Here is a 19635-nt window from a genome sequence, read left to right as displayed (position 1 = left end):
TAAATATGAATTATAAAAGTAACAACAAAAAACACGTGAGTTTTTTGTTGTTTTCCAAGGATTACAGACTACCTTAAAAATATGAACTACGCATTACATTGAAATATATTCCACAGACTAGATATAAACTAGATGTTATATTCTTTAAAATACCCGTTAAAAATGACACAGTGAATAGGTTCACGAACATGTAAATATGAATTTTACTGAGTACACATTTAGTGAAAAACTTAATTCTAAAATATATTATAATTAAGTATTATTTACACACACAAAATACGTTACATATGTCAAACATTTCCAATTACTTAAATTAGTTATATACATAATACACATTATATTTATAAAGTATTTACAAAGACTAGAAAATAAACATGAAAATTTTCATATAAACTCATCACGTCTCCTATGTACCGGACTCCTTCAAGAAGGCATTTAAAGCTGGCAAAAATGCATGGATGCTATAGGTGCATATTTTGAGTGATAGATTTAAAAAATATTTAAATAAATGACTTTAAATTTCCGTATACTACCTAAACGGCAATTTCTAAGATAAAGTTCATAAATAGGAAGAAATCATTAAGAATAACTGAAATTCACATCAACAATATTAGTAAGATTTTTTTCTGATGATAAATTATAGGCCCTGTACGGATAAAGTAATGATACTCATTAAATACCGTTCCTTTTATAAAATAATCTGTTTGAACGAAAATTCCAAGCGCAAACTCTGTAGGTACAACCCAACAATTCGGATTCAGTAGGTATTTGGTCCCCGAAATTCCAAACTGTACAAAAAATAGCCACAGCTAGTTTCCCGGTTGGACTTACAAAGCTATTACTCAGTCATTACCTTTCTTTGCGTAGTCGACTAAAAGGCTGGATAATTTATGCTCTCAAATAAATTGTACCGAAGCGTAGGCAGGAACATTTGTTCTTACAAAATCATTACTCCACATTACGTATGTATGTATCAGAGTGAATGTAGCGAGGAATGTTTTATAAATGAACCTGGAACTTAATGATAGCAATTTACCGATACGTAATGGAAATTCGTAGTCAGTAAATTGTTGTTTCGATGAAAAAGCAATCAGTGGAAAGCAATGAAAACAAATTTAAACTAAACTCAAGGACGATTTGCACACACTATTTTGATGTTAAAAAGCTAAACAACACGTTTAGATTTAGAAAACTAAAAATAAGAAATGGCTTTCGAAATTCTTCCTTTAAATTTCTCGATTAATTCAACAGAAAACAGAACAAGAATTTCATTTAATCACAAGTTTTCTGAAAAAAAGAAACACTAGTAGTAATAAATCACTTTATTGTTCGACCGTTGTTAGAATGGATTTTTGATAAGTCGGGATCGAACGAACGAAGTTTACAGTAACATTGAGTTTACGATAAGAAAAAAAAGCCTATTTCCCTTCTAACGAATAAAAAGTAATAAATCAGATAAATATTTTAACTTAAAATAAATGTTAATATTTAATTTTAAGTACTTAAAAAATACATCTGCAAGACAATAGAAAATAAATTGTAGCTTGATCACTATGGCGCAATCAAACTAAATTAGCCGTACTCGCCCGCTTCACTGGGCATTTAAAATTAACATTATTATGCATTTATTGGCATTATTATTATGGAGTCCAACACTCATATAAATATAAGCCTATCCATAAAGTACATGTATTTTCTACATGGATACCAAGTTTTAAGTCAATCGGATGCATGGTTCAGTAGTAACGGAACATCCGTAAAAACCACTGTAGATTTATATAATAGTATAGATTCGCGTTCGCATCAAAGTCAGTAGTAGCTAAGTCAACAAACTGACATTCAAAGCCAAACCAGTTGATTATGTTTCCCTGCTTCACGGCAGCTACCAGAATGCGATCATTGACTCAGTGTATCTAGTCAGGCCATCAGTCAACGAATTATATGTACATTACTTCCCCATTAACGTGATGCGAGACGTGCGGGCTCGTATTACCCACCTACCCATTTATGTTGCAAAACAATCACACGCTCCGGATAAGAATAAAGATATGTAGAAGTAGAAAGATATATAAGAAAAAAGATATACAACAAAATATGCCGAAAGTAAGCAAATGCTTGTTTTAAAAGGTCGCCTTATCGAATTTTGAACATCATAGGCTCGATCATTGTCAAACTTCCCATCGGCCAAATGTATTGACAAATAAATCTGCTTCTGACACAAATGTAATTAGATGAGATCGGATCATGTATATACACTGTAGTTTGATTTATCTTACATTTTTATGATTGATCGCTTGTTTGACGTCAACTAGAACTTTTCAAATTCAGACTTACAATAGGAACAAAAGGCAAATCGAGATCAAAATTAATGACCCTCCCATTGACTTACAAATAAGAAGATATTGATAATACCAACATGAATGGGAAAATAGCAACCTTACAATATGTAACAGTATTTAACAATATGAATTCGAATTAAAAATTCAAAATTTTCAAATAAATTATCTTGATGGATTCGTGCGCGTTTTTTTTTCCTCACTATTATCTAATATATAAAATTCTCGTGTCACAGTTTTCGTTGCCATACTCCTCCGAAACGGCTAGACCGATTTTCGTGAATCTTAGCGTGCATATCGGTCAGGGTTGAGAATCGAACAACATCTATTTTTCATCCCCCTAAATGTTAAGGGTGGGTCCACCCCTAAATTTTATTTGTTATTTTTAAGACAATTTTTTTTTTTATGATACAGCATACAAAAATACATACAACCCTAAATTTTCATTCCTCTACGATCAACCATTATTTTTTATTTGCTAATTAAAAACTTTAATTTTTTTGGCAAGATTTTCATTTTCATTTTTATTTTGTCATGAACTAAAATAAAAAATCTGATGTTACTCTCAATTTTTCATCCCTCTATGATCAACCCCTATTTTTTATTTGTTAATTATAAACTTTAATTTTTTTGGCAAATGTATTATTTTGTTTTGTCATGACTTAAAATTAAAAAAATCATATTACTCTCAATTTTCACTCTTATACGATCAACCCCTATTTTTCCATCCCGATTAATATTTTTTTTATTCTATGCACAGATCCGCAATAAGGTTGCAAGATGGCAATCAAATATTATAATTGTAGTACGATAAATTCTTATTCAGAGTTTATAATTTCAAGTTCCTTTAATTATGATTTTTTTTAAATTGAATTTGTTCTCCCGCCCTCGCCGGTCGACTACTGATCTACTATCAATCGATCAGCTATCCCCGCCAGGTGTCACCACTCATCCAGCAAACATTACGTAGTAGGGATGAGGACGAAGCCGGTCTCCTGTCTTACTTACTCACTATACATCACAGATTATACACTTAATATATTTGAGAGCTATACAATACTATTCATTTTTCAGCCATGTTTTTTTTGGTTTTATTTGTGTATCAATAGTATGTTCAGTATGTCTGAGAATAGGCTACTATCTATTTTTCATACCCCTAAGTGAAAAGGGTTGTCCACTCCAAACATTTATTTTTTATTTTAATTTTTTGGATATTTTTTTTTTGTTTATAATGAGGTATTATGTGGTTAAATGAGGTTTTTTTTCTACAGTAGAATTTCCCTAGAAATCTTATTTAAGGCAACACAACGTTTGCCGGGTCAGCTAGTAATAACAATAAAAATATAAAAACTGGAACAAATTACGCACGTTCATCCGGCCCCAAATTAGGATTCTTTGTATTATGGGTTCCAAAGACTCGGTTATGGGTACTTATATACGATTAAATAACATATATAGATAATAAGCACTCAAAGAGCAAAGAAACCGAACATCACACGAATGTTTGCCCGATGTTGAAATCGAACCCACGACCCTCGGCGTAACATTCAGGGACGCTAACTACTGCACCATCGGATCACCATTTAAATATATTAGGATCTCTATCATATATTAGGCAGGATTTCAATCTCATAGAAAAGCGCGATTAATCATGACAGATCTATATCACATCGCATTTTAATTTTTATTCGAGTCCATTTCATGAAGAAACAAAACAGATGCCTACAAATTCTGATAGTTAAGAGCTGAGTCGCACCAGCTTGGAATGATGCCATGCATATTCATAAAGCCAAGAGGATCATCAATTCAAAGTGTAATGTATTCCAAACAATATGTTTGGCTTCTGGATAAATCTTATGACTAGTTTTTAGTCAACAAAAATGATACTTTTTCTGTTTTCCGGAAAATTCGAATCTTATTAGATTTATATGTAATATATATTATTATGATCGATACTTTTATACGTTTATCCTTTACTAAGCAAACGTATAATTACACTTTCTAAAAAAGCGCTCCCAAGCAAAATGGTTAATGACCGTTCTGAGTCTTTTACGGATAAGTCATTAATCCAGATGAATTGATTGTGAACAACTTTGCTTTCGATAGAAACTTAAGGAAAAAGAACAAAATATTCGATAAAAAAAATATTCGTATAAAAATGTGTCAATTAGTATTCTCGTTTATATTTTGTAGATCTATAATAATACTCTTCATTTGTTCCAGGTAAATTCAACAAACGGAGATAGCATGTCATCTAATAAAGAAGGAGCATGATATAATGTATGAAAATCTACGAGAATAAAATTTAAATACAGTCTAACCACAAATAAGCACAAATAAGCTATGATATGCTTTAAACGGATACCAAATAAAAACATAAAAACTACAATTCAATTTAAATATGATAAGAGTAAACCAGCTACGTTCACAGTACCGAGTTAAGAAGACTTCAAAACTATGCCGACCGAAACATGGACGTCTAACGACACAACAGCATACAATGGAACATCAATCACTGTTAACCATTCTAATGATAATGTAAACGCATCTTTCATGGACCCTATCGAGTATAAAGGAGTTCAGGCAGCCTTCTGTGTTGCGTACACTATAATCTTCGCAGTAGGAATATTCGGGAATGCACTAGTATGCTATGCCGTCATAAGAAATCGGGCAATGCAAACAGTCACTAATCTCTTTATCACGAACTTAGCGTTATCGGACATTTTGCTCTGTGTGTTTGCTGTACCGTTTACTCCTCTTTACACGTTCCTGGCGAGATGGGTATTCGGCAGTTTGTTATGCCACATCATGCCTTACGCGCAAGGTTGCAGCGTTTATATTTCCACGTTAACTTTAACATCAATAGCCATAGATAGGTTTTTTGTTATCATTTACCCATTTAAACCTAGAATGAAGATTAAAACTTGTTTAGGATTAATTATTTTCATTTGGTTCTTCGCATTATTAGTTACTTTTCCATATGGCTACTACATGTCTCTTACAGACATTTACTGTGAAGAGAAGTGGCCTTCAGATCATATACGAAAAGCGTTTGGGGCTATTACCACTATTATGCAATTCGTGATACCTTTCATAGTAATGGCATTCTGTTACACGTGTGTTAGCATTAAGTTGAACGACCGATTGAAATCTCGACCAGGAAGTAAAAATAGTAAAAAAGAAGATGCGGAAAGAGAACGAAAGAGAAGAACTAACAGAATGTTGATAGCAATGGTAGCTATATTCGGTCTTTCCTGGTTACCATTGAATCTCATCAACATGAGTACTGACTTTTACTCTTTGACTGAGATCTGGAAGTATTACATGCTAGTATTTTTCTTGGCACATTTTATTGCCATGTCTTCCACGTGTTATAATCCATTCCTCTATGCTTGGCTCAACGAAAACTTCAGAAAAGAATTCAAGCAAATACTTCCATGTTTGGGTGCTTTCGTTACAAAGAAATCTAAGAGAAAATTTAATCAATCCGATCGTACCGGAATGTACAGATCAGAAAAAACTTGCAACGGCAATGACACGGTACAGGAGTCCCTCTTAACATCAACTATAAATAAGATACCTTCAGTTAGATATAAAATAGAATTCAATGATAAACTGAAAGGATACGACGAAGAAGCCGTAGATAATATTAGTCCAGATGAAAAACCTGAAAGCAACCCGAGTCCCAACGAAGACTGTTTAAATATGTACATGTTTGCAGATAAATCTGTGATTTCTTCAGACAAGGAACCTATAGTATCAGCGCTATAGAACATAGGTAAGTTACTTGGTATCACAATTAATCTACTAATTTAGTAAAAATAATTGATCAGTCCTATTAAATTCATAACGACTCCTATTGAAACTTGTGATGATGACAATAATTCACTCACAGATTTAGAGACAAGGACCTTTTTACTAACACAAATGGATGAAACATTTTGTCTTGAGATATATAAGATATACCGGAAACGAGAAATTACAGGCATGAGCTCAAAGTCCTATTTGTAATGGAATAACGGCTATCCAACCCTCTAAACGGAGAGCATGATTACTTCGTGTCAAAATTCCACATGAACTTTATATAGAAAAGTGGAAAAGCTGGGTAGGAAAATGAAATGAGAATCTATTACTAAATCCGGAAAAGGTATGCCGGGTCACTTTGTATATCCTTATCATAAGTAGCCAGACAGACTAAAATTGTCAACTTTCTTTAGACTTCAATTTCGTACAACCGAAAATGCAGAGCCAAATGCTAAATCCTGCTAAATCACCTCGGTCTGATATGTGTGAGCATATCGACTACCCATTACAAACACTGTATTACAACATCAAAAACGAATACGCACATGATAAAAGATCCGAAATTCATTCGTTCGCTCGTGAAAATAAAAAAGAGAGCCCAGAAAATCCACTTACAATAACAGCTTTGATACAACTGAGGGTATCGCAATAACACGGACAAAATCTTGCCTAAAGCAATAAAAAATCTGGTTTTACTACCGACGATAATGTTATTTACGATTGTAAAACCACTCCGATTTGTATATTGGTCTGGTTTTACATGCCACAATGCGGACTTAGATTGATGTTGCATTTCCTGGAAATATTATTTCTAAACGCCATCAAAACGACGGTCGCTATATAAAAACATGGCGGCATTATATCATTCCAATTCATTTTATTATCATGAAATGTACTCAGAATATTGACAATTGACAATATATCGACCGTATCCGATACCGTATCCGATACCGTATCCGATACGTCGACAGCAGCAACCACTAGCTACTTCTTCAGAGCTCTTTCAGTTATTCTATAATATTATAGTAATAGCTCTCTCTTCGGTAACATTCATCTTTCTAAGCGATTCCCATTATCGGTAGGCAGCGGCTTAGCTCTGCCGCCCGCATTGCTGAAGTCCATGGGTGACGGTAGCCGCTCACCGTGTTACGCAGGTGGGCCGTGTGCTCATCTGCCTACAAGGGCAATAAAAAAAACCTCCCTAATCTTAGCGTAAAGCGGTAAAGCGTTTTGTAGTTTAGAATAATCGTATTAAAATATGGCGAATACTTCCACTTTATATCTGCGGATAGCCATTAATTTTCACACCACAAACTAACAGAATTAAAAGCTTTCGGCTAGACCTAGAATTATATTTTCCAATCTCTTATATAATTTCCATATAGCAAAACTTATTAAAATACAATTTGTAAAGGTGTTCAGAAAACATAAAATATTCGAAACCTCGAACGCAATACGATCTTGAATACATCCCGATACAAAGTTTGTACAACACAAAACTGTGAAACCTTTAAGTTCAAAATAAAAAATCCTCAGAAAATAAATAACTTTATTTTATCATCATAAAGTTATATGTATGTATTATAGAAGACATACTCATTCATCTTTGTCGCAACATAGTCAATGAATATCAATTGGACCGAATCGAAAATTCGCGGACGGCGTATCAGCTTCCGCTGTAATAAAATAAATTACCACAACATGTTCAGTATTAGGCCTTACTGAAAGAAATCCGTAATTTCAATCGCAAAAACCAGACTTACAAAACAGAGGAATAATAAAGCCCAATACAGTAAACATATTTATTTAGTCGGTTCATTTGGGAATCAAGTGATTATCTGAACCAACAAATACTACGTCTTTTCCACTTTTCAGATCGGAACGCATGGTTACTTGGCGGACGAAACAAGAATATTGGTGGAACAAAACCAGCAATGGTTTCTAACATTAGTCATTATTTTTGAGCTATCAATAAAACATCAGACGCGACTATAATAACGTCGTCCAGTAAACTAATTTCCAGAATGTTGTTTCCAATCACGATATTCCATTCGACCAAACCACACATCTTTTGATAGATTTATTATTTCCTCCTCTATTTATTATTCCCATGTTGAACGAAATACGGCTACGTTGGCTATTTGCTTATCGTCACGAATATTGTGTTAATAGAGTCATTATTTTAAATAAAATTGTAAATTGAGTACTATTTACTTATTGCTCAAAAAACATGCCAACCAAATATATTAACTACTCGTTACATTTCCAAATAATAAACTTGTTCGAATTATAAATTATACTGTACAGTTGTCTCAAAAGCTTGCACAAATTCATTTAAATGATAATTGGATTGGTAAATAAGTGCTATTTTTCAACACCAATTAAAAGTCAGATATAAATATTTAATTTCCAACCAATTTTTGTAATTAAATAGGTACTTAACAAATGTTCACGATTGTCTTTCACGGCTAAGGAATAACAACGTATAATAAAAATTATAACTTGCGTAATTACTGGTGGTAGGACCTTGAGAGTCCACACGGATAGGTACCACCACCCTGCCTGTTTCTGCCGTGAAGCAGTAATGCGTTTCGGTTTGAAGGGTGGGGCAGCCGTTGTAACTCTACTGACACCTTAGAACTTATATCTCAAGATGGGTGGCGCATTTACGTTGTAGATGTCTATGAGCTCCAGTAACCACTTAACACCGGGTGGGCTGTGAGCTCGTCCACTTTTTCGTAACCGCGAAACTTTTATTAATTGTCTGAAGCCTGCATCCCACATTTACTATAAAATTTCAGAAATATCTTTTGAAATTAATTTTTATAATTCTAATAGAAGTTATTTTTTCGCAGGTACACAACTCGAATCTTCCAAAGCGTCAAAACATGAAAACTTTAAAAACAACTTCGATTTAAACAATTAGACAAAACTCTAAATATTAAGTAATCGTTTTTAAATGAATACAAATTTATTTGTAGAAACTTTTGTAATAATTTAACACTATACCTATATTAAGGAATGGCTAATTGTTATAAATAAATATAGGCACAAAATATAAAAGCATTGCCAAAAAAAAAGCTGTAAGGAAATTAGAAATAAATTAGTAGAGTATCTAAAGGCACTCTAAATTTGTAAATATACATATATTCTAAAATAACTCGTATACCAATATTCATAGAGGTAGTAATTAAACTTAAAGAATTAAAGTATTTACGTCAATTAACCGTTCGTAACGAACTTTGAGCCCATTGACGGAATTACTTTTTTCTATAAATGTTCTTAGTAATATAGAAAGTTAGCTGTGTTAAAACTATTTTTATAAATATATGTATTAAAGGAAAAATGTAAATAGAGTTCACTAAGCCTTATAATTTAACGTCAATGTATGAAATATGTGCAATTTGCTGTTCATCAAATAAAGAATACCAAAGATAATGACTATAATATATTCGTTTATTTTGTCCTGTGAGTTTTTAAACTATTGCATAGCTTTTATCGCGGGCTTTGAGTGCGGCGACGGAATCAAGAAATTCCGTAACGAATATAAAACCTAACACCCACACTCCGCCTACCATGTAGCTCGCGTTCAACACATTCACACGTTGCGCTTGTGTAGTGTTTGTGAATAAGCGCGCGGCGTGACGTCGCACTGCATGCGCATCTTGAAAAGTCTGCCCATCTCTCTCGCGCGCGGTCTAGCTTATGAGTGTGAAGGGGACAGTTAATGTTTTGCTTTTGTTGATGTTTATAAATATAGCGTGGTCTTATTTTATTATTGTTTTAATGTTAAATTATTATTGTATAATTATAATTGTAAAAGTTGATAAAAAATACTATGCAATAGCTTTACCCCGGCAGTCCTCGAGTGCCACACGTGTCTTTTTTTATCAGAATGAAAGCTGTTCCAAGGCTGTTGGTGATAGGTGTACCAGTGTCCATAGATATAAAAACTTGAATAGCATCGGCTATCTTGAGACATCAGGCCAATATAACAAACTTTTTTTTAAGTAAATACGTACCGGTTACATTTCCACGAAAGATTTCGGCGATTAAAATATAACTTCGTGTAATATAATAAGATGGTGTAAATGAGTGATAGCGGTGACGTACTGTGTGAGTAGGTACCACTGTTCTGTCTATAGACAATTTAGACTTCCGCCTTAAGGTGAAGGGCGATATTCTAATTGTAAAGTGTTCTATCGTCCCCAGTAACTACCTTACATTAGAAAGAATAAAAAAAAGACGTGTGCTGTCGTGGGACACCGGATAGGAACGAAGTCCCTCATTATAAAAATATTAATTTTAAGTTCTATTCGAGGTTTAGAGACAATAAAACTGGAGATTTCACAACAACCCACGGTCATTCGGTAACGTGCGAACTTATTGTGGTACACTATTGCGCAAACGAACGCTCTGAGATCGTGGTCAATGAATGATAAAAAAATATGTTATTTTTTGTACGCTATTACAAAGTTAAGTCGTACACTATGTACTTTACTAATAAAAATCTTACGTTACGGACGCTTTTTCTCGGTTAGGGCACCCCTCCGCATCGTCCCATAAGGAACTTCGTTCCAAAAATTACTGCATTTTCACTGTTTAATTTTATAGGAATTACGAATTTGAATATGTTGATAAAACATAAAATACAACTAGTGAAAGCACACAAGCCTTCAGAGCTTTCCCATGCTAAAACGACGTTCCTAATTAAAAGTATTCGAGCTTTAATAACATAGTAAATGAAGGGAAAACAGTTTTACAGAAGCAAAAATTCTCAAAGCTCCAAGATACGTGTCTGATCGGCGAAGTTCGCACGTAACTCTTGCGTGACCACTTTTCAGATTCAGAGAACGAACGCTTTATAAAGTTCAGGAATTCCGTTCAATCAATCTACAATTCGCTTTAGATTATATGCTTTCCAAACGATTTGCTTTCGACAATGCGAATATCCGCTGAAGAGATTCCATTACGCCGATTTCACTAATATAATAATGTGCCAGAATCCGTAGTTAGCAAGCAAGATTGAAATATATCTTATCGCTGACTTACTTAATCAAAAGGTTACATAGATGAGCCATTAATATGACTTGGCGCTGCTGTCAATGATTTTTTTTTCGGCTTTCGGTCCGAGGAAGTCGTCGTGGCCTAAAGGATAAGACGTCCGGTGCATTCGTATCGAGCGATGCAACGGTGTTCGAATCCCGCTGGCGGGTACCAATTTTTCTAATGAAATACGTACTTGCCAAATGTTCACGATTAAATTCCACGGTGAAGGAATAACATCGTGTAATAAAAATCAAACCCGCAAAATTTAATCACCTCTTGTGATTCCGCACGGGTAGGTACCACCACACCGCCTATTTCTGCCATGAAGCAGTAATGAGTTTCGGTTTGAAGGTTGGGGCAGCTGTTGTAACTATACTGAGACCTTAGAACTTATCTCAAGGTGGGTGGTGCATTTACGTTATAGATGTCTATGGGCTCCAGTCAACACTTAACACCGGGTGGGCTGTGAACTCGTCCACTCATGTAAGCGATAATAAAAAATAAAAAAATAAAAAAAGAGGACCGTACCTTCTACGATGTCCATGCTAGGTGACGCGCCAGTATGTGGCACTTGACGATCTGTAGATGTTGGGAGCAGACCGCGGACCCAAGGATATTTTTAGGGCCTTACCGCACTAAGCAACTCCCGTGCACTCTCACACACAACGTCCGATCTCCGTCCGGAGTCAGAACCCGGTCAAAGTAGGTGTTGTCAAGGACATGCTCTTAGTGACAGCAAAGTCTCATAAAAAATAAACATCAAACGTCAACAATCAACCTACAAAAATACTTAAAAAATTTTAGTCTAATCAATTTCCGTTGGTAGCATGTTCTATATCGGAATTGGACCAAAACATAGGATACAAAAAAAAGACAGGAAAATAAAATTACAACCTGAAGTTGTACACTAAAAATATATGAAAAATAGAATGTTCTATTTGGTAATTTTGAAGCACACTAATAACTTCTGTCACTACGTAAATCTCGAAATTAACTGAATTACTATATTTCCTATTCCGCAGTATAAATGTACAGATCACACATCATTATTGTACTGATATTTCGTCACAAAACTGTCTGGTTAAAGATAATAATAATATTAAATACATTGGAAGAAAGCTTACATTGAAAACGCGCCCAGAATTTTCGTTTCAATAATAAGTAACCAAAGCTTTGGATTATTAATATTTCGCTCAATCGTTGTCATATCGCCTAAAGGAAGGAGCTTGCCAAATTCGATATCTTAAATTAATGATTTTAATTAATAAACATCGTCTCTAATGAACTCCAGTTTCTATTGATTTGAATACGAGAATATGTATCGCGATTTACGTAAATAGAAAACGGTGTTCGGGCTGTAATTGAATTGTCATTGAAACCAGAGGGCTGCTACTGGAAATTGTATCTTTCATAAAATTTCGATGTAATTTGAATTTTATATACATACCTACACACAAGCTATAATATTTATTTTACTTTGTTCGAAACGCTAGTTTTAGTGTTTGTGATTACAAACCAATACTCCTGACGTAGGTAATGAAATGGATTTCTTACCCTGACTTCACTAAATCTACAAATTTTATTAAATATTTACTGTTTAAATACAAAAGTTTATGCTAGTATTTCGAATTTTAGGAGTCCGATGTCCTATATCGAACGATGCGACAGTGCCGGTGTTCGGATCTCGCAAGCAGGTACCAATTTTGTAATGAAATACGTACTTGACAAATGTTCACGATTGACTTCCACGGTGAAGGAATAATATCGTATAATACATATAAATGAATCCCGCAATAATTATAATTTGTGTGATTACTGTTGGTAGGGCGTCTTGTGAGCCCGCGCGGCTAGGTACCACCGCCCTGCCTATTTCTGCCGTAAAACAGTAATGCGTTTCGGTTTGAAAAATGGAGAAAACCGTTGTATTGTAACACTGAAACTTAGAACTCACGTTTCAAGGTAGATGGCGGCATTGACGTTGTCGATGGCTCCGGTAACCACTTAACACCTAATGGGCCAAGAGTTCGTGCACCTATCTAGGCAATAAAAAAAAAAAAATTTTAAGTATGCTATTTGGTAAGTAAAATTCCTAGTCATATTGTTATCGTAATCGGTGAAATGGAAGCTGCTAAGTACACTAAAGCTCTGCAATCGCCCATCGAAATTATTAGTAGAACGTATTGTGAGCCGCCTGCACTGATAAGTACCACAATCTTGCCTATTTTGTAGCGTAGCAGTCACGCATTCCAATTTGAAAGGTGGGGAAAAGCCATTACATAAAACAATTGACATATCGACCTCATATCTTAAGGCAGGCGGTGTCATTCACAGTTATGATGTCTATAAGCCATGGGAACTACTATATACTAACTGGGCTGTAAGCCCATTACCAATTTACGTAATAAAAAAAATACGCAAAATTACAACAAACATACTAAGATTGACTGACACAATGAGTGCTCTAATTATGCGCATGTTTACATTATACATAGCAAATTAAAGAAGCATTTGCAGACTCTGTAATAAAGAAAATAATATGTGCGTAAGTAACACAATTTTTCCAATAAGTATCCCTAGTCCGAAGACCAAACAGAATGTAGATACATTACATCGCAAATAATATATCAATACGGGAAACCAAAACAAATTATCGTGATAAAATAGCATATAATACGTAATACAGATCCGGAAAGGAAATCTGCTAGAGGGGAAAAATATGGCGATGGTTCTCCACAGATTTTTCACGTAAATATAATCCTGGTTAATAAATTATTTAGTAATTTTCGACTGCCCAGTGGTTATTGTGAATGATAATAATAATAACAAAATATTTTATTTTTGGGTGTTGATCGATAATTTTTACTAGTAAACTATACATCGACATAAATATGAAGACAATGTTGATTACGTCAACACGAGACATTGCTGTTAGCTTCGTGAGCCAGATCTAAATGTTTTATCAATATATACATACTTTACCGCATTCACGAGTTTCTCATCTTAAGGAACGGTGATATGTACTAACACAACAATGTGGTCACCGTAGAATAGCCAATCTGTTCTCGTTTAATCGTAAAAAAAACCTCTGAAAGATTCACCAGGCAATGAGCAGCAGAGTTATCTGTATTCCCTGTGTAGTGTGCAGCTCGCCTAACCTTATATTTGTAACTGCACACACTAAATTATGACAGTATTACACGAATTGTCGACTTGAACAGTTCTCTTTTATTTTGCCTACATCACTCCAATACATCTGGCTGTAAGGCGTATTGTAAGCCCATGGGCAGATGCCACCATCCTGTCTATTTCTACCGCAAAGAATGCCTTTTGGTTTGGACAGACCCCAGTTATACAATACAGTTGATACTTCGACATCTATGTCGTATGTCTATAACTTCACACCCAGTAGAATGTGGTTTCCCCATCTTCACGAAAAATATTTTCTAGACTCACAATAATTTATTATGTACTAAAGGGCTTAGGTCAGCAGGAATTCAATAATGCGTCACTTTACACAAACAGCTTGTATTTATTTCCACTTTGCACTTACAGAGTAATTTACAGTGATCGTGCTTACACTTTCAACTCTCTGTCGAGAATGAATGCTACCTCGGTGTGCTTGAATATATATTGTCTGATCGCCCCACCACAACGGAGTGGTGGTGCGACCGACGTCACTAGACGAGTGAAGTCAACCGAGTCAATTGAACAATTATTTAAAATTATTATTAAGTTAAAATAAATTCAGTTAATTATATCTGAGATACTATTATCTATTTCCAGAAGTAATTAGATTAGTTTTAAACATATTTATCGAGATTTAATAGAATACGATCAACATCATCGGATATGCGTAGCAACTAAGCCATCACGACAGCAGACTTTATTATAATTTATGTGATATTTATGTGAACTTGTATTATGTACTTATAAATACCTAACAGTACCTTCTTAATTATCATGAGTTCAAATTTAGAGGTGACAATAGTCCTTTTCATGAAAATAGTTCGGTTCCAACGGAACGTAACATGACAATTTTCAACGACTGACTAAGGTTTGATACTGGTACATCGCTACACTGTTGTCGAAAAAACCATGCTTCAAAGCATATTGTTAACAAAGAATTCTATTCTAGTCACTCGTTTGTGTCCATGCAGGTTCTCGCCATCAACAAAACGTTAATTACGTAAAACAAGCATAAGCCACACCCCACAACGGCGTGCAACTCTTAAAATAACGACAGAAGCCATTTACTATTCTGTCGACGTAGACAAATTTATGGTGAACTCTCCAGTATTACATAAACTACGTTTATTAGCAAAAATCTTAAACTCGAATTATTTATTATTTACAAAATCAATAATGCTCAAGATTTTAGAGAAGTTTATGTTTAAACTGTCTCACTAAATTATCGAATCTCAATAGAATTGAATCAACAAAACGTCATTTCGAATCCTCCCGATCCCCTAACGGTGCTTTTGGGTACCTCAAGCACCGGTCATCGTTCTCGTCGAACCGGTCGTTTGCGATTAAGGGCTCGACGAGTAAATTAACCTACAGACACATCCCACTGAGTTTCTCGCCGGATCTTCTCAGTGGGTCGCGTTTCCGATCCGGTGGTAGATTTTGCGTAGTAATGTTCTTCAGATGAGGTTTGAGCCCCGTGAGCTCACCTATTTGTTAGGTCACGCTGACATAGCCTCTCAAGGCTACCATCAGCTTAGGTAGGAAAAAAAATCAATACTTCATAGAAGATAAAAGTAATTAACGACATCAAAATTAGATGACTGTGTGAGACAATGATAACGGAGGCACGAACGCAAACATTGGACATAATATAAGGAACGTGCCGTATCCTGTCTCGGAAAGATTTTATTTTAACCAGTAAACGTAGATTATATTCAGTACCGAGGACTTTCAAAACAAAAACCAATATCTCGAAAGAATGAAATGAAGATGAGGAAAGAAAAAAAAAACGGGCCGTTAATTCTAAACTTCGACAATCAACTATATATACAAAAAAGAATATTGATGCTACATAAGCTAAAAGATCAAAGTTTCATTCAACTTAAAATTTCCTTCTTTATTTTTATCAACTACAGATTATTATTTTTTATTAGCTAATACCAACAGAGGAACTCACAGAGCAGTTAAATAGCGCATATACAACTTAAAATGGCAACTCTTCAATTATAAGATTTCATTTTCGATTACATTGGGATTGGCTGTAAGAAAGTCAATTCAAAACACAGGGATACTTCGCGAAGCAATAGATGGTGATAAGTGTGTGAGCGATGCCATACAACCTCTATCTCTAAATAGTATATGGCATGTGGGAACTGGTGGTAAGTGTAAAAATTAATAAGGCTACTAGTTTTATGGAAGAGAAAATAATGAAGACAATATGACAGTTAAAATCCTCAGACTTGACTTAGTTACTCGATTTATTCGTTTCAAATCCATTAGCTAGCAATACCACTCAAACAAATTGGCTTGATTATCACGAAAGTCATTCACTTAACTAGGGCGTGCCTACATGAGTCTATACCATCGGGTGCATACTTTTTACATTGTAATGCTTACGTCTGTCGGGAAATAATCATGTATACCGATTTTTACAACAATTAAGTAGTATAGTCGTCATTACCTTGTATTAAGAATGATTTAACTTTATGTATCGAAGAGTGATTTGTTCCCATTGTAGTGTCTATCGGTATAAGGTTTAACACCAGATGGAAACTCCTTCATACGTCTAACTAACTTTAAATAAGGTCTTAACGTTAGTAATGTCACTAACGTAAGGTTGAGTGTCAAAATTAATAAAAGAAATATGTATGAAATAACATATGAAACACGTATCTAAAGAAGCTGAAAGATAAAAATTAAACTGTAAAGGCTTCTCAGTACATACTTTGAAACGAACTGCGGTTAATGTAAAGGGAAGTTCATTATTGATAAACATTTACTAGCGTAATGAACAAATAAAGTTACAGGAGAACTGGCAATTGAGTTTTGCATAATTCCCATTCGCAACCAAGCTTACATCCTACTTAATGACAAATTGAAAATGGTATTTCAATTTGATGGTGTGCCTGACTTGGCATTAATTTTGTAAGCTTTTATTAAATTCCCTAATGTTTACTTCCCTGACGATTTTCTCGGGAAAGTAGTTGCAATAGTTTCCCTTTTGCACCGGACTTTTCGGTTATTTGGACCCTAAGGCCTCTGCTGACCACTGTTCAGGAATGTGGTTATACCGTTACTGCTGTGTAGCTATTACCTCGTCTGTTATTTTGCGGTAACGCAAAATACCGCCGCAGACGATATATTGCCCGCGCGTGCAGTTGAAGTTGACAATTTGGCCCGGAAAGAAGTCCGTTTTCCCGTTTCCTTCCTTACCCTACACAATAATCATGACCGGTCTGTTATGAGTGAGAAGAAGAAGAATAGAAGAATTAAATTCAATGAAAATGCAAATGAATTAATAAAATTAAACTTAACTGCTTCAAATTGTAAAACGTTGTTGTCGATTAATTATCTGAAACTTAATGTAATCTGGCTTCGCAGATTACGGGTGTATTTATTTTATTTTTTACTTCTAGAAGATACTTCTTCACATTATATAACTATTTATATCATGGTTTATTTATTTCTTCTTTACATAAAGTATAGTTTGAATTTCATATTAACTTTCTCATATAGATCTCATAGATATTGTTACGTAGCAAAAATTTATTGATTTAGTGATTTGTGAGCTTCTTAGAAAGTTACTGGAGTGCAAAGGCTTAGTAGTGATTTAGAGTAATAATATATTACTAGAGGTCCCGCAGTAGTCGAAATTCGACTATAATTAATTGTAATTGTAAGTTTGTACACTATTATTATTGTATTTTCAACGCCAAGACTACACTATAGAAAAATATTAATAAAGACAAACAATATTTAATCTATTCTCAATTTGACCACAGATGTCAAGAACAAAAGTTTGACAATAAATAAATAGTATGCATGCACACACGTGTCAAATACATGGTAGTGTGTGTAATGTTTTATTTATTTATTTAATGTATCTTTTATGCATTATTTAAAAAAAAAATTAGCATTCTGCACTTCTTCTCTATATTCTCTATAAGTGTGGAAAATTTCATACTCCTCGGTCCGCGCAATTTTCGTAAAAAGGGATGCAAAGTTTTTGCTTCACGTATTAATATATAGATATCTCCCCTTAATGTAGTGTAGTACAAGAGCTATTGAAGTTGATGAAAAATGTATCTGAACGGTTCGATTCGGTTAAATTCAGTTCGGTACTAAATCACACATCGTCATATTTGTAATTTGTATGTAGCGAAAAGCGCTCCGTCGTATATAATTTTATATTTATTGCCTCGATTTGAATTGACAGGTAACCGATATTTCGTTTTTTGCATATAAGGTTTCGAATACATGTGTATTTGATACGTGTATTGCAAATTTCAAATAAATTGGCTTAATATCGGATTACAAGAGACGAAACAGAATATAAAACATTTTTTCTAGGCAGAACTCTCTATTTGGGAACAGATGAGGTAAAGTATGGAATAGCGCCTGCCATAATCTAAAGCTAGTGACTAAGGCTTTGATATAGGATCGAAGTTTCCAATAATTAACCTTTGTTAATCGAACCTACTTTGATATTCAAACCACAATGAATATCAAAGTTGGAAATAAACTTTCCAGGAATTAATCCATTACAACTAATGAACTTCACTCAAATGACGAATTCAAGTTTAGAGGTAACAACAAAGGGGAGATCTTCCGCCCAGTGGAGGAATTTTCTCGGTAGACCGACGTTCCGAATTTTATTGTTTGGAACTTCACATAAAGTATCTTGAAAATATCGCTAGCGAGATTCAGGAATCTATCAAATATCTCGTGTTCTATGATTGCGACCGCCCAAGAAACATAACTCCTTGTTACAGTGATATTTGAAGGTAATCATTTTTGGGTATGTCAAACGCAATGTTACAAAATTTTCGATTTCATTTCCTCGACACATTTTCCTTTTTTTTCCGAGACCGCTATTTCTGTCATTTTTCTTTCTATATTTGTTCACTTTCTTGAGAAAAATAGCTACGGTCGAATCATGAACGGATAATTCCCTAATGGAACAATAAGCCGTGGAGAGATTTTGACGGAAAAACATAACAGCCTGTGGACCGCCAAATTTACATAATAATTAATTATTTGGGTTCCCTATAAAGTGGCAGCAAAACAACAAATATTACTTAAATAAATCGGCCTACTTCGAAATTTTATTTCAATACATTATACAGCAAGCACTGTTTGCAAAAATCAAACATATTATTATAGCTAATACTTGCTTTCTGTTCTTTTTATTGCATAGATGGGTGGACGAGCTCACAGACCCCTGGTGTTGTTATTCCTTCACCATGGAAGTCAATCGTTA

General features: G+C 34.4%; 1 protein-coding gene across 1 annotated transcript in view; it reads left to right on the top strand.

The window, feature by feature from the left end:
• The window catches only part of NGR-A10 (neuropeptide receptor A10), a 63665-nt gene extending 54081 nt beyond the window's left edge, over positions 1-9584 (top strand). The window contains exons 2-3 of the mRNA XM_089731059.1: positions 4560-6114; positions 8996-9584. Of these exons, the coding sequence (XP_089587185.1) occupies positions 4794-6107 (1314 nt within the window). The 5' untranslated portion in view covers positions 4560-4793 and the 3' untranslated portion in view covers positions 6108-6114; positions 8996-9584. The remainder of the gene's footprint in view (positions 1-4559; positions 6115-8995) is intronic.
• Positions 9585-19635: the final 10051 nt, after the last annotated feature.

This window comes from Bombyx mandarina, chromosome 11 (assembly GCF_030267445.1).
Source record: "Bombyx mandarina strain Sakado chromosome 11, ASM3026744v2".
Lineage (NCBI taxonomy): Eukaryota > Metazoa > Arthropoda > Insecta > Lepidoptera > Bombycidae > Bombyx > Bombyx mandarina.
This window is presented reverse-complemented; position numbering and strand designations above follow the sequence as displayed.